Source organism: Anomaloglossus baeobatrachus, chromosome 6 (assembly GCF_048569485.1).
Source record: "Anomaloglossus baeobatrachus isolate aAnoBae1 chromosome 6, aAnoBae1.hap1, whole genome shotgun sequence".
Classification (NCBI taxonomy): domain Eukaryota; kingdom Metazoa; phylum Chordata; class Amphibia; order Anura; family Aromobatidae; genus Anomaloglossus; species Anomaloglossus baeobatrachus.
The window spans coordinates 171,819,391-171,835,813 of NC_134358.1; the positions used below are offsets into that span (position 1 = coordinate 171,819,391).

General features: G+C 48.1%; 1 protein-coding gene across 2 annotated transcripts in view; it reads right to left on the reverse strand.

The window, feature by feature from the left end:
- Positions 1-16,423, reverse strand: part of LPIN2 (lipin 2) — a 134,064-nt gene that overhangs the window by 69,773 nt on the left and 47,868 nt on the right. For both annotated transcript variants that reach the window (XM_075314486.1, XM_075314485.1), the window contains exons 5-6: positions 6,337-6,444; positions 6,019-6,142 (exon numbers count right to left, since the gene is read on the reverse strand). In XM_075314486.1, the coding sequence (XP_075170601.1) occupies positions 6,019-6,142; positions 6,337-6,444 (232 nt within the window). The remainder of the gene's footprint in view (positions 1-6,018; positions 6,143-6,336; positions 6,445-16,423) is intronic.

The following is a 16,423-nucleotide window of genomic DNA, read 5'->3' on the forward strand; positions in this document are numbered from 1 at the left end:
GGTAAAAAGATACCACATGAACGGGCTGTCATACAGCCTCTTCCTACAGGTGGGCCACCGCCGCCTGAAGGACTCGTCTACCTAGGCTGGCGTCTGCCGAAGCGTAGGTATGCACTTGATAGTGTTTGGTAAATGTGTGCAGACTCGACCAGGTAGCCGCCTGGCACACTTGCTGAGCCGTAGCCTGATGCCTCAACGCCCAGGACGCACCAACGGCTCTGGTAGAATGGGCCTTCAGTCCAGATGGAATCTGAAGCCCAGCAGAACGGTATGCGTGAAGAATTGGTTCCTTGATCCACCGCGCCAGGGTGGATTTGGAAGCTTGCGATCCCTTATGCTGACCAGCGACTAGGACAAAGAGCGCATCCGAACGGCGTAGAGGCGCCGTGCGAGAAATGTAAATCCTGAGTGCTCTCACCAGGTCCAACAGATGTAAACCCTTTTCAAATTGGTGAACTGGATGCGGACACAAAGATGGCAAAGTGATATCCTGATTGAGATGAAAGGAAGAAACCACCTTGGGAGAAAACTCTGGAATTGGACGCAGTACTACCTTGTCTTGGTGAAACACCAGGAAGGGAGATTTGCAAGATAACGCCGCCAGCTCGGACACTCTTCGAAGAGATGTGACCGCTACAAGAAAAACTACCTTTTGTGAAAGCCGAGAAAGGGGAACCTCTTCCAAGGGCTCGAAAGGCGGCTTTTGAAGAGCAAGGAGAACCTTGTTCAGATCCCAGGGTTCCAATGGCCGTCTGTAAGGAGGAACGATATGACAAACTCCTTGGAGAAACGTGCGTACTTTAGAAAGCTGTGCCAAGCGCTTCTGAAAGAATACGGATAACGCGGAGACTTGACCCTTAAGCGAGCTAAGGGACAAACCTTTTTCCAACCCAGACTGCAGGAAGGAAAGAAAAATTGGCAATGCAAATGGCCAGGGCGAAAACCCTTGAGCCAAGCACCACGCTAAGAATATCTTCCACGTCCTGTGATAGATCTTAGCTGAGGATGGTTTTCTAGCCTGTCTCATTGTGGCAACAACTCCCTGAGACAAACCTGAGGCCGCTAGGATCCAGGACTCAATGGCCACACAGTCAGGTTCAGGGCCGCAGAATTCAGATGGAAAAACGGCCCTTGAGACAGCAGATCTGGACGGTCTGGTAGTGCCCACGGTTGGCCTACCGTGAGATGCCACAGATCCGGGTACCACGACCTTCTTGGCCAATTTGGAGCGACGAGTATGGCTCGCTGGCAGTCGGACTTGATTTTCCGGAGAACTCTGGGTAACAATGCTAGAGGTGGGAACACATAGGGGAGTCGGAACTGCGACCAATCCTGAACCAAGGCGTCTGCCGCCAGCGCTCGGTGATCGTGAGACCGTGCCATGAAAACTGGGACCTTGTTGTTGTGCCGTGACGCCATCAGATCGACGTCCGGCGACCCCCAGCGGTAACAGATCTGTTGAAACACGTCCGGGTGAAGGGACCATTCTCCTGCGTCCATGCCCTGGCGACTGAGAAAGTCCGCTTCCCAGTTTTCCACGCCTGGGATGTGAACTGCAGATATGGTGGACGCTCTGCTTTCCACCCACGTCAAAATCCGCTGGACTTCTTGAAAAGCTTGGCGACTGCGTGTTCCCCCTTGGTGGTTGATGTACGCCACCGCCGTGGAATTGTCCGACTGAATCCGAATCTGTTTGCCTTCCAGCCATTGTTGGAAGGCTCGCAGGGCAAGATAGATTGCTCTGATTTCCAGAACATTGATCTGCAAGGTGGACTCTTCCTGAGTCCACGTCCCCTGAGCCCTGTGGTGGAGAAACACCGCTCCCCACCCTGATAGGCTCGCATCTGTCGTGACCACTGCCCAGGACGGGGGAAGGAACGACTTTCCCTGTGACAATGAGTTGGGGAGAAGCCACCAACGTAGAGAGTCCTTGGCAGTCTGAGAGAGGGAGACAGTCCTGTCGAGGGACGTCGATTTCCCATCCCATTGGCGCAGAATGTCCCATTGGAGAGGGCGCAGATGAAACTGCGCGAACGGGACTGCCTCCATTGCTGCTACCATCTTTCCTAGGAAATGCATGAGGCGCCTCAGTGAGTGCGACTGGCTCTGAAGGAGAGATTGCACTCCAGTCCGTAGCGAGCACTGCTTGTCCAGTGGAAGCCTCACTATCGCTGATAGAGTATGAAACTCCATGCCAAGATAAGTCAGAGATTGGGTCGGGGTTAGATGAGACTTTGGAAAGTTGATAATCCACCCGAAAGTCTGGAGGGTGTCTAGCGCCACCTTCAGACTGTGTTGGCATGCTTCTTGAGAGGATGCCTTTATAAGCAGGTCGTCTAGATACGGGATGACCGAGTGACCCTGCGAGTGCAGAACAGCTACTACTGCTGCCATGACTTTGGTGAAGACCCGGGGGGCTGTTGCCAGACCGAAGGGTAACGCTACGAACTGTAGGTGCTCGTCGTGTATGACGAAACGTAGGAAACGCTGATGCTCTGGTGCAATCGGCACGTGGAGATACGCATCTTTGATGTCTATTGATGCTAGAAAATCTCCCTGAGACATTGAGGCTATGACGGAGCGTAGGGATTCCATCCGGAACCTCCTGACTTTTACGTGTCTGTTGAGCAACTTCAGATCCAGGACGGGACGATACGATCCGTCCTTTTTTGGGACCACAAACAGATTGGAGTAAAAACCGTGACCCTGTTCCTGAAGAGGGACGGAGGTCACCACTCCTTCCGCCTTTAGAGCGGCCACCGCCTGCAACAGAGCATCGGCTCGGTCTGGTGGTGGAGAAGTTCGGAAGAAACGAGTTGGCGGACGAGAACTGAACTCTATCCTGTACCCGTGAGATAGAATATCTCTCACCCAACGGTCCTTGACGCTTGCTAGCCAAATGTCGCCAAAGTGGGACAGCCTCCCACCGACCGCGGGTGTGGGCATCGGAGACCGCAAGTCAGGAGGACGTCGTTTTGGCAACGGTTCCTCCGGCTGGTCTTTTTGGGCGTGACTGAGATCTCCAAGAATTTGAACGTCTCTGGTCCTTTTGAGTCTTTTTTGACGAGGCGAATTGGGACCTGCCCTGTCCTCGAAAGGACCGATAACCAGACTGACCCCTCCTCTGTTGGGGCTTGTTTTGTCTGTGTTGTGGCAAGGAAGAGTCCTTACCCTTGGAGTGTTTGATGATTTCATCCAAACGCTCTCCAAACAATCGGTCACGAGAAAAAGGCAAATTGGTTAAGCACTTCTTGGAATGAGAATCTGCTTTCCAATGTCTCAACCACAGAGCCCTACGCAAAACAACTGAGTTGGCTGACGCCACTGCCGTGCGGCTTGTAGCGTCCAAAACAGCATTAATCGCGTACGACGCGAATGCCGCCATCTGCGAGGTCAATGGTGCTACCTGCGGGGCAAATGCACGTGTGACTGAGTCGACTCGCGCAAGCCCGGCCGTGATAGCTTGGAGTGCCCATACGGCCGCAAAAGAAGGCGCTAATGACGCTCCAATCGCTTCATAGATGGATTTCAGCCAGAGCTCCATCTGCCTGTCAGTGGCATCTTTAAGTGCCGCTCCATCTTCAACAGCAACCAAGGATCTAGCTGCCAGCCTGGAAATTGGAGGATCCACTTTTGGACACTGGGTCCAACCCTTGACCACTTCAGAGGGAAAAGGGTAGCGTGTATCTTTAAGTCGTTTAGGAAAACGCCTTTCAGGATAAGCGTGGGGTTTCTGGATTGCGTCTCTGAAGTCAGCGTGGTCCAGAAAAGTGCTTAATGTACGCTTAGGGTATCTGAAATGGATTCTCTCGTGCTGCGAAGCTGACTCCTCTACAGGAGGAGCTGGTGGGGAAATATTCAACATCTTATTGATGTTAAATATAAGATCATTAACTATGGCGTCACCATCTGGTGTGTCTAGATTGAGAGCGGTCCCAGGATCAGAATCCTGATCAGTTACGTCCGCCTCATCACCCATAGATTCATCCCTCTGGGATCCAGACCATTGAGATGAATGTGAAGGCCCGTCATAACGAGCCCGCTTAGGCTGCCCGGGGCCATCGTCCGAGTCAGAGTCTTCACCCTGAGGTGTAGATGCCCGTCCCGGAGCTAGGAGCTGAGGGGGACCAGGGGGCAATACATGCACAGTGTCCGTGGTCTGAAGTACAGGCCTAGCTCGCAATGTGTCAAGAATTTGTGACATAGTGAGAGACATTCTGTCAGCAAAAGCTGCAAACTCAGTTCCTGTCACCTGGACAGCATTCACAGGTGGTACACCCTGGGACACATCCAGCAGAGGTCCCGACTGTGCAAGCGCCGCAGGGGCCGAGCACTGCACACAATGGGGGTCCGTGGAGCCTGCCGGTAGAAAAGTCCCACATGCGGTGCAGGAAGCATACAATGTCTGTGCCTTGGCACCCTTGCGTTTTACGGGCGACATGCTGCTGGCTCTCTGCATGTGAGAGAGTCTATAGCCAAAGGGCGACCAGCGCTATGTAATACCAAGTATTTGTAGCCACAAAATACTAAGAATACTACGAGCACAAGAGGGGGTGAGCCCTGAGGGCTGCTTACCGCCCGCTGAACAGCGGGTAAGAGGCTGTAGAATGCCTTGTCTGGGTCTCCCCGGCTCCCCTCTGCAGCTCAGCGTGTCAGCAAGAATGGCTGCCGGCTAATGTGGAGAGGGGCGGTCCGTGGGAGTTCCCAAACAAAAGTGCGGGAACAGTGTCCCCTCTGTGCTGACTGTGAGGGCTGGAGTATGTAAAAACGACTCCAGCCCTCAGCGCTGATGCCCTGGCCCGCGTCCCGCCCCTCTCCTGACTGGCAGGTCTGGGGGCGGGAACGAACGAAAGCAGGCCGCAAAAGCCGGGGACTCGAGTTATCAGCGCGGCCGCCGTAAAAGCGCGGGCCGCGCTGAAGTCCCCGGCGCACTACAAGTGCCAGCCGCGCCGCTGTTCCAGCGGCCGGCGCGACCGAGTCCTAGACGTGGGCAGCGTCCCGCCCCTCTCCTGACTGGCAGGTCTGGGGGCGGGAACGAACGGAAGCAGGCCGCAAAAGCCGGGGACTGTAGTTATCAGCGCGGCCGCCGTAAAAGCGCAGGCCGCGCTGAAGTCCCCGGCGCACTACAAGTGCCAGCCGTGCCGCAGTCCCAGCGGCCGGCGCGGCCGATTCCCATAAGTGTGCCTGCTTCAGCTAAGCTGAATGAGGCCATGGCACAGGCGCCGCAGCGCTGATGTCCCCCGGCGCACTACAACACCCAGCATGCTGCGGTGTGAGCGCCAAATGCACGGGGACACAGAGTACCTTAAGGAAGCAGGGCCATGTCCCTGATGTACTCCGCTCCATCCAGCATCTTCTCCAGGGGCTGTAGATGGAGCCCGGTCTCAGTGCCTGGAGACCGGTAAATCCCACTTCACCCAGAGCCCTGTAAAAAGGGATGGGGAAGGAATCAGCATGTGGGCTCCTGCCGCCGTACCCGCAATGGGTACCTCAACCTTACAAACACCTCCGACATAAGTGGGGTGAGAAGGGAGCATGCTGGGAGTCTGTATAGACCCTCTTTTCTTCCATCCGACATAGTCAGCAGCTGCTGCTGACTAAAAACAATGGAGCTATGCGTGCGTGTCTGACCTCCTTGCGCACAAAGCTAAAACTGAGGAATCCGTACTCCTACGGGAGGGTGTATAGCCAGAAGGGGAGGGGCCTTACACTTTTAAGTGTAGTTCTTTGTGCGGCCTCCAGAGGCAGTAGCTATACACCCACTGTCTGGGTCTCCCAATTAGGAGCGAAAAAGAAAGGAAGAAATGCAAAATAGCCTGATGAAAACATGTTTTTTTCACATCAATCAATGTTGGCACCAATTATTTGGGGCTCAAAAAAAACAAAAAAAAAAAAAAAAAAAAACAAGCCTGGTACAAATGATCTAAGCGCACCCAGCCTAACCCTTATACACAGGCAAATGGATACAACCTTTAATAAGAATATAGTGAATGGTGAAGATGAGATACGAGCATGTACCTTGGCTGACTCTGGGAAACCTCCCCATGTCCACTCCATCTGGGGCTCGGCTCGGAGCATTGTGTCTGTGGCTTTAACCTCCAGCTCAGAATCACTCTTTGGACCAACAGACTGGCAATAGCCACTGGATAAAGAAGAAAAGATTAAAAACATTTACTCAAAATAATCAACATCGTCTCATGATGTGCCCCATCGTGCCCCATCCAGCTTCCAGAATCTTACACCAATGTTCTCTTCTCTCTATTAACATATTTGCATATAAAACCAAATATTCTCCACTGGTGATCTGAGAACTAATAACATGTCTAAGGTAGATACCTGTCTTGTGGAGACCAGTCTCCATCAGATAGGGCATAGTGATCTGATGAATGGCAGATGAAAGACTCTCTGTACTCCTCCTCCTTTAAAGCAGAGCTTGATGAGGACCTGGAAATAGAAAGCAACAAGTTTCAATATTCCCACAGTGCCCCAGACATCATACACCAAAATCAGGAGCAGGAGTGAAAGGCGTAGAACAAGACGTGACTACTATCAAACCAAACACAGACAAAATAGTTTTTTTAATTCCTTTAAAAAGGCAGGGTTGGGACGGCTGGGATCCACATAAAAGTCAAAACAGCCCGGAATTACTTATCTGGTGCCGATCCTCAGGCTTGTCCTGTGTTAGGAGGCTCAGGCTGGTTTCACAAATCTGTGAATCACTGGCTGTTCTCATGCCGCAAAGCCCAGCCGACCACTGGCCTTCCCAACCGCAGATAACCTATATGAAGCAGCTAGCTCCGGTTAGGAGGTCTGGATGGGCTTCCTGGTTTCAGAACAGCCAGTGCTTTAAGGATTTGTGAAAGCCTCCCCTAACTGTTGACATTGAATATGCATTAATATGTGGAGGTTAGCAGAAGCAACCATCAGCTGTGTAGGTCTACATTAAAGGGGTGGTCTCACAACATTTATGTCATATAGCTGAACAAATATAAGCTCTCTCCATTCATTGCTATGGAAATTCCAATAAAGCAGAGTATGTGCTGCAACCTTCCTCCCCTCCCCCCATTGGTGGTTAGATGCCAAATGGAGTGGTGGTGTTCAAGGGACTCCCATTCTGGAGATAGGTCCCAAATGTGAGACAGCCATTTATGAGACAACCATTATAAAAGGGTTCTTCCCAACTTAGCAAGTTACCACCTAGCCACAAAATAGGTGTTAATTTGCTGATCACTGAGGGTCCAACTGCTGGAATTACTATCGATCTTGAGAATGGGGTTGTTAACTGCTACAGCAATTTGCTAATTTGGCAACAACTCTTCATTATGCTGGCCGAGCATACATACTTATCTAAAGCAAAGGTTCCCAAACCTGTGGCTCAGGCGCTAGTGATGTGTTGCTCGCAGCGGTCTGCCAGCTCAGTACATTAGTATCAGGTCTAGCAAAGGCCTATGAAGAGCAGGTCAACAGATGGTGACATTGTTGGGAAGCCCTGCATAGAACAGCAGATATGGATGCAGATATACTGCCATTGGGGGTGGAGAGGTTAATCAAGTATAAATAAAAAAAGAAATCTTTATTTTTATATAGTGCTAACATATGCCGCAGCGCTTTACATACATCAGGAACACTGTCCCCTTTGGGGCTCACAATCTAAATTCCCTATCTTTATGTCTTTAGAGTGTGGGAGGAAACCGGAGTACCCAGAGGAAACCCATGCAAACACGGGGAGAACATACAAACTCCTTGCAGATGTAGTCCTTGGTGGGATTCGAACCCAGGACCCCAGCGCTGCAAGATTGCAGTGCTAACTACTGAGACACCGTGCCGCTGTTGGTGAGCTGTTGGAAATAGCATGATCTTACCAGTCAGAAGAGGTGCTTGAAGCTGCATGCAATAGTGTGGTGGGAGTGTGCGATGAGAGAATACCAAATGGGGGGTAAGGGGAACCCATAGATGTAACTATACGTCCATGGTGTAATTTCAGTGGTGAAGCTTTAGCTGTTATTCTACCGGTAATAGGGTCTGGAGATGACAGTGAGTGTCGGGAGGAGCTGGGTGGCTTTATGTGGGGGAGTCTCTGGATGTGGCTTGTAACCCTCTTTCAAAGTAAAAGTTAAGGTCCCACTTATAAGGCACCTATGTGCGGCCTGATGAATGCCCTTATATGGGGTATTCTGCTGCCAGTGTCCATCACACCAAGAGGAATTCCCATCTAATCATCTTCCAGTTTACACCAGATCTGCTGTAAGGCTGTGTGCACACGTTGCGTTTTTTACCGCGGAAACGCTGCGTTTTGAACCGCAGCGTTTCAGTGGCAAATTGCATGCGTTCAGCTTTCCCAGCAAAGTGTATGGGAAAGCTGAAAAATCAGTGCACACGCTGCGTTTCTTTCCGCAGCGTTTTGGATGCCAAAAATCGGTGCGGAAAGAAAAGCAGCATGTCACTTCTTTTGTGCGTTGTGGCTGCGTTCTCTCCCCCATTGAAATCAATGATGTGGGGTCAGAACGCAGCTACAGCGCATGGACCTGCTTTTTTGTTGCGGTCCGCGGCCTTTGTCGGCACGCCAGAACGCAGGCATTTACCTGGAAGTGAGGTCAAGAGGTTTCCTGTTGACCTCACTTCCTGGCAAAGCCCCCGGTGTCGCCAAAGTGCCCGCCCCGACCCCCGACCCCCCTCCCGAAAATCCAACATGGCCGCGCGCACAGTAGCGCATCGGCCGCCCTGCTCCTATGATTTCTGTCGCATGTGCAATAACACATGCGACAGAAAAATGCCCCCCAGGCCCTGCCCGTTCACCCCAATTCCCCCCGGTGTCATACATACCTGTCCGGTCGCAGCGCTGATCCCCCGCGGCTCCCTCCTCCTTCACAGTGCACGCCGGCCGGTCACATGTGCAGAGCAGCTGACAGCCAGCACAGTGTTCAGAGAGCTGTGCTGGCTGCTCGGCACTCTGCAGCTGTGACCCGGGGAGAGTGGGTGCAGATTTTTGCACCCACTCTCCTCAAATGGAGGGTCTGCCCTCCTAGAAAATGGGGGATACGTTCCCTGAACGTGTCCCCCATATTCTAGAAGGTCCAGAGCCGACGTGGGACATCCAAATGGATTTCTGCGGACCCATTTTTTTTTATTAAATTGGAGAACAAGGGAATGATTTGGGGAGTGTTTTTTCTAATAAAAAATTTTTTGTTGTCTTTTTTTGCTTTTGTTTACTGTCAATTAGTTATGTCGGGTGTCTGATAGACGCCGTGACATCACTAATTGCTGGGCTTGATGCCAGGTGACATTACACATCTGGTATCAACCCCATTTATTACCCCGTTAGCCAACGCACCAGGGCGCGGGATGAGTTGGGGCGAAGCGCCAGGATTGGCGCATCTAATGGATGCGCCACTTCTGGGGCGGCTGTGGCCTGCTATTTTTAGGCTGGGAAGAGTCCAATAACCATGGCTCTTCCCACCCTGAGAATACCAGACCCCAGCTGTCAGCTTCACCTTGGCTGGTGATCTAATTTGGGGGGACCCCATGTTATTTTTTTTTTTTTATTATTTTTATTTATAAATAAAAAAAAAAAACCTGGGGAGCCCTCCAAATTGATCACCAGACAAGATGAAGCTGCCAGCTGTGGTTTGCAGGCTACAGCTGTCTGCTTTACCCTGACTGGCTATCAAAAATAGGGGGACCCCACGCCATTTTTTTTTTTTTGTTTTTGTGATAAAAACTAGGCTAGGCACCCTTTAGTGCCACATGAAAGGTACTAAAGGTGCCAGCTTAGAATATGCAGGGGGGGGTGGGACGTTGTATATATATTTGACCTCCATTGACGCTTTTTAGGCTGGATGCCCACAATCGGGGTTTGCAGCGTTTTGGGCGCAGATTGTTTTCCCTGCGTCCATGACGCTGCGTTGTGCAGTAGAAGCACAGTGGAAGGATTTTTAGAAATCTCATGCCCACTGTGCTTCTTTTCTCCGCAGCATAAACCGACCGGTGGCGCAGCTTCCCGAGCCTCAGCATGTCAATTTATGCTGCGGAGACGAGAGTGTTCTCTGCAGGTAGCATAGAGCTCCACAGCAGCCTGAACCCAAATCGTGGGCATGGCCAGCTGCGTTCTCCCGTGGACAACACTCACATCTCTGCAGGAGGCTGACACTGTGTACTGGACGCCGTGTCGCTGGATCATGGCCACATAGCCTTAGGCCTGTTTCACACGTCAGTGATTCTGGTACGTTTGTGCTTTTTTTTAAACCAGAATCACTGACATACGCAGACCCATTATAATGAATGGGTCTGCTCACACATCAGTGATTTTTCACTGCACGTGTCTCCGTGCAGCGTACCCGCGTGTGCGTGATTGCCGCACGGAGACATGTCCATTTTTTTCTGGCATCACTGATGTTCCACGGACCACGCAGTGGTGTGGTCCGTGAAACACGTGCCAGAAAAAAAGTGCTTGTAAAATAAAAATCATTTTTACTCACCCGGCGTCCAGCGATGTCCTCTGCAGCCCGTTCTGCTTGCTGCTTCTGAGCCGGCTCATTATTGTCGCGCATATTCATGATGTGCGACACAGCCGACCCGTAAGCAGCTGCTGTGGGGGTCAGCGCCAGCCGGATGCTGCACCGCGTGAGCGATCAGCACCATGGAAAGCGGGAGCGGGCACAGGTGAGTTAATCTCTAAGTGCAATCACGGGCCACGGAGAATGGAGCCCGGATTGCACTTAGACAACCCATGTGTGCCGTGATTCACGGCACACGGAGGGACATGTGCATGTTTTACACGCCAGTGAAAAACGTCACTGTTTTTCACTGACGTGTGAAACGGGCCTAAAAGTGAGAATATTGTTGCTACAGCAACATTTTGGGTGAAGTAGCTGTGGATTCAAAATGCTTAATATACTCCTGAATAAAATCCTTGAGGGGTGCAGATTCCAAAATGGGGTCACTTGTGGGGGTTTTCTGACGTATAGGTACCCAAGGGGCTCTGCTAATGTGACATGGTGCGCGAAGTTTATTTCAACTTTTCCAAAATTCAAATGGTGCTCCTTCCATTCCAAGCCCTCCCATTTATCCAAACAGAATGTGGAGAAGGAAATGACATCACAGTTTTTTTTTTCCAAAGGTCTGTGTTCAACCAACTTTATTAACACTGACAAGTCTTAAAAAACGCACCTAGAAAAACGCATGAAAAACGCATGAAAAACGCATGAAAAAAGCATGAAAAAACGCATGCGTTTTCGATGCCTTTTTCTCAAAAAAGCATTGTTTACAATTCTCCCCTCTGCCAGAGGGTGCGTTTTTTTCCGCGCTGAAAAAAAAGCAACGTGTGAACATACCCTAAGAGCAACAATTTGACTGATATCAGGGAGAATAAAATGGATCAATGGTTTTATCTTTTCTGCATCAAATAAACAGTTTGCAATGATCTGCCATTGAGAGTGGTTTATCTACTTCATGATGCAGATAATGCTGTAAAACACCCATACAAATTTAAAAAACTGGTGTAAAATGTGTGTCCCCTATCACAAGAATGGCCGTTATCACAAGTCGTGATACTATTATGTCCATAAATACCATGATACATGTGCACACAAGCTATGTCCTATATGTATAACAATTGGCCATTCTGCATGTGGATCTTAAGTGCCCCAGTCCTTAGTCCTGGAGGAAAGAATGAAGTCAGGATTTTCTTCTATGGCTGCAGCAAGAGACATGTAGGGTTACATGGAGAGCATTCAGATGTCAGGGCTCAAGTCTGTCCAAAAAAGGAGAGTCTTATCAGATTGTCCTGAGAGTGGGATACCCGTTAACCTCCATGTTGATTACCTTGGCGTTTGGTTTTGGGGCTCCTTTGCATTGATCAATACAATGGCTAAACATCTCTCATTCCTATTATTCATAGCAGTTATGCATAAATCATTTTCATGTTTTTCACTTCTTTCAGATAGTCCATTGTATTTTTCAGTCTACGGTAGTATTCCCATAGCAGTTTTGCTTTTCATTATTCCCCTATACATTGTGACTGGTGTGCAACTCTTTATCCTATTGTTTTTTTTTATTTAACGCTGTAAAACACCCATACAAATTTAAAAAACTGGTGTAAAATGTGTGTCCCCTATCACAAGAATGGCCGTTATCACAAGTGGTGATACTATTATGTCCATAAATACCATGATACATGTGCACACAAGCTATGTCCTATATGTATAACAATTGGCCATTCTGTATGTGGATCTTAAGTGCCCCAGCCCTTAGTCCTGGAGGAAAGAATGAAGTCAGGATTTTCTTCTATGGATGCAGCAAGAGACATGTAGTGTTACACGGAGAGCATTCAGATGTCAGGGCTCAAGTCTGTCCAAAAAAAAAAAAAAAGTTATCAGATTGTCCTGAGAGTGGGATACCCTCTGACCTCCACGTAACCTCAGGCCTATGAAATTAACTGTGACAGTGTTGATCCAGAGTCTGGGAAAAACAGCTAGCCACCAAATGCATCTTATCAGGCTGGTTCATTCATTTACAGCCCGTATGTTGGATATATAAAGAAGCTGTGCTGCAAATATTGCTGCCTTAAAATGTCCTATTTATTCCATAAGTTAAACTTTTCAATAGCTCAAACCACAGCAAAGGACAAATTGCTTTGGTGTGGTTGGAGAAAACAGACAAAACTTGCCGCCTCTCACATGAGGATGCACAGCCGGGACACTAACTCAGCCTCCACAGAAGATGCGGCTTTGCTAAACTATCCAGGACTCTAATTACTGTGCTGATCAGAAATCATCATCAGAAGCCCTAACGAGAAAGAAAATTGAAGTATAGCCGCTTATGTTATAGCATTTTATATCTAGATTGTTAATATAAGAAATAAATAATTACAATGAGAAGCCGATTACAGGAGGTCCATGAGAGCTTTCATCAAGTAAAAGAATTCAAAACCCAGACAATAGCTGAAAAGAGAAAGAACAGAGAAAAGCCGCCAACATGTAGTTCTATTTGGAAAGATCGCCATCATGTGGTCAAACAGTTGAAGTGCCAGGAGTTAGATGCCGGAATTTTTGGCATTATCTAATTTACACCTTTATCATTTGTAGGTTTGATCAGCATTTTACTTGTTTTTTTTAAGCAAAAAGAAACAAAAAGGAAGCAAAACAAAAAAAAACAAAAAACGTTTAAAGTGAAGCTATCAGCAAAAAAAAATATATATGTATTTACCTGCAGCCATACAGGTTCTGCTGATAAATCCAGATTTAACTCCTTCCATTAGTAGTAAGTCATAAATCATGTGCCGGTGAATGGATGTGGTTTGGATGCAGGCGTTGAGCCCGCAGCGTACCTGCATGTTGCCAACCACGATGTCATGACAGCTGGAGACTTGATGAGGGCCCCTATGGCTGCTGTTTTTGTTCTGCTGTGAGAGGACATACTGTAGTATTGCATTATTATACTTGTGTGAACGAGCCCATAAGTCTAATGTGCTACCATGTATGCCACATAACGCACACATAGCAGAAGGACTCATAGCCAGTGCACATTGCCGATTTTCCACAAACTGTCTGCAGGGTGAACAAAAAAACCAAACCATAACACTATGATTGGTATCCTGATAATCGTACTGACCTGGAAAATCATAGTGCTAGGTTATGATCACACAAACACTTTTTTTCTCCATTTCATTGCCTTTGCAACTCTTTCCTGTTTTCCAGTACATGTTAGAGAGAAATAAATGGTTTCCTTCAAAACAAACTCTTCCTGCAAAAAACAAGCCCAAAGACGGCTATGCCAGCATTTGGCTGATGCGTCCTGCATCCTTCTCACTGCCCTGCTGAGAGCAGAGCAAAGTACAGCAATGCACAGGTGCGACAACGGTCATAGAACACCGGCTCATGCGCACTATAGTACTTTGCCCTTGGTAGGGCAGTAAAAAGTGAGTGTGCACAAGAGTGCAATGGAGGACACTGTGTGGATGACGTAGGATCCATCCACATGAAGCAGGGAAAGGACGGTGATCGCAAGTAGAGGAGGAGCTGGATCAAGATCAGCGATGGCCAGCGAACCGGACCGCCCCGCAGGGTGTTATACAGAGCGGCCAGGGGTCTTATATACAGGATTCAGGAATGCTGCATATCAGGGCTCACTGGTGGTAGCCGCAGTTTTTATGGGCAAAAACCTGGTGACAGGTTCCTTTTAAATAAGTTTTCCACTACGAATTTAACCCCTTCTCATATAACCTCTTTCTAATAATCATTTTCCTAATATCCTTTTACCCCCTGCCCTGCTCCTGTAAGCCTGCGGCTGCTTTATTACTCTGTTGTGATGCAGCAAGGCTACTTCTGATCTGGGGACTGGAATCGGATGAACTGATCAGGGCCCGTCACTGGTGGGGTCGGGGCTGCCTCTCAGTGAGTGACAGCAGGCGGAGCACACATGCTCAGATCACACCTCCCCTGCCTCTATCCTATTGGTGATTTGGAGTGCTGACAAGCACTAAGATGTAAGTGCTGCTAAGAACAGTTCTACTATTTCATATGTGAGGCCGTATGGCACATTTTAAATAAAAATAATTTAGATTAGGACTGCCCCAGAGAGACTTGCCGTGACGTAGCGGGGTAGCTCAAGAAATTGCAATTTTTTGCCAAAAAACTCAAATTTTAATATTGAGTGCAGTTTGAAATTTTTAGTGCTGGCGACCTTGTTTTTTCTAAGATGTGATGCTTGTTATTCGTAAATATATCAAAGGGCTTGACAGGAGAGAGCACGGCACTTCAAAGCTTCATTACGATCCAGATAGAGGACGGGGAAGTCTGATCTGAGTTCAGTTGTGCGTGGTGCAGAACGACTGCTGACGCTTTGACGTGCATACTATCTATTAACAAGCAGCACATCACAGCGCACTTTTTAGCTGAGAGGTGGCCCCATCCCCAACAGTGACGGCCCTGTACAGATAATCCGATTCCCGTCCAGATATCAGACGTAGGCTTGCTGCATCACAACACAGTAATAAAGCAGCCGCTCAGACACAGGCTTACAGGAGCCGGGCCGGTCATAGAAATATATTAGGAGAATGATCAGGGTAAGTAAGGTCATAAGAATTAACTTAGTAGTGGAAAACTAAGTAAATGGGTGTAAAATACTATGTTAGAAAGCTCCTCAGAAAATAAATGTCCTGCTCCTTGGACCCAAACTTATCAGCAGTGGTCTGTGCGTGAGCGTAGTAGATGTGGTCAATACCCTGTAGTGTCACCGCATGGGAAGACACAGCATTACACAGATCCCATTGACTTCAGTTGGCTGTGATATTTGTAATACTATTTCTGTAGGCAAACTTCAAAAAGAGATTATTAGCTCACCATTCCTCACTCATTTGTATGGATTACAGAGAATGAATGGTTTGGGGGCACAGTCCAAGTCCCAGATAATCTCCAGCTCAATATATTCAACCGAAGCGTTGGAGATAATTCAGGACCTTAATTACACGAAATGCAATTTTTATTCTAATCATTAAAAACCAATGCACCCGTGCGATCAAAAGTTACACAGAACAGTATCTTATCTGACGCGCATTTCATGCTCACTCAGGACTGTTACAACGCGTTTCGTGGTCAGGAGATCCCGAGTGAGCAATGCATCAGATTAATATGCTGCATTAAAGGGGTTTTCCGAAGAACAAAGCTCATTTTAAAGTTGACTTTAATCAATAGCGCTTGGAAGAATAATAATTTCTACAATTGGATGTTTTTATAAGACAATGTTCCTGTACTGAGATAATCTTATAAATGTATCCCTGCTTTGTACTGTCTAATGGCCGTGTCTGACTGTACAGGAACATGGTCTGATCATACCACATCTCCTGGGCCGGGGCAGACGCAATGGAGAGTATACAGATAGGACAGCAAGTTAACAGCTGATTCTTTTTGTGAGGTAAAACATTTCCCTGCCAGTTTCTAAAAAATGTTTTACCTCAAAGAAAGAATTATTTGTGATCCCATGCAATAATGTCTGTATACTCTTACTTCCTCCCCTGCCCAGGAGCTGTGGTATGATCAGACTGTGTTCTGTGCACAATCAGACATGGCCATTACATAGTACATAAGGGCACATAAGATCTCCGCACAGGAAAAAAAAAAAAAATAAATAAACATCCAATTGTGGAAATTATTATTTCAAGATCCATCGATTAAAATTACCTTTGTTTGTGGGAAATCCCTTTAAGTCAATTTTATGCTTCGTCATACTGCATTGGTTTTTAAATGAATAAAAACTGAATTTTTACAATCAAGGTGTTGGATTACTTCTTCAGGACTTGGATTGGGTGTGCAATTGCTGCCTACAATGATCATAGAGATGGCCTCCATCAAACCCATAAGTAACTTTCATTCTGTTGGTCGAGGACAATAGGTTACATGCAATACCACTTAGCATTAGTATAAGGGCT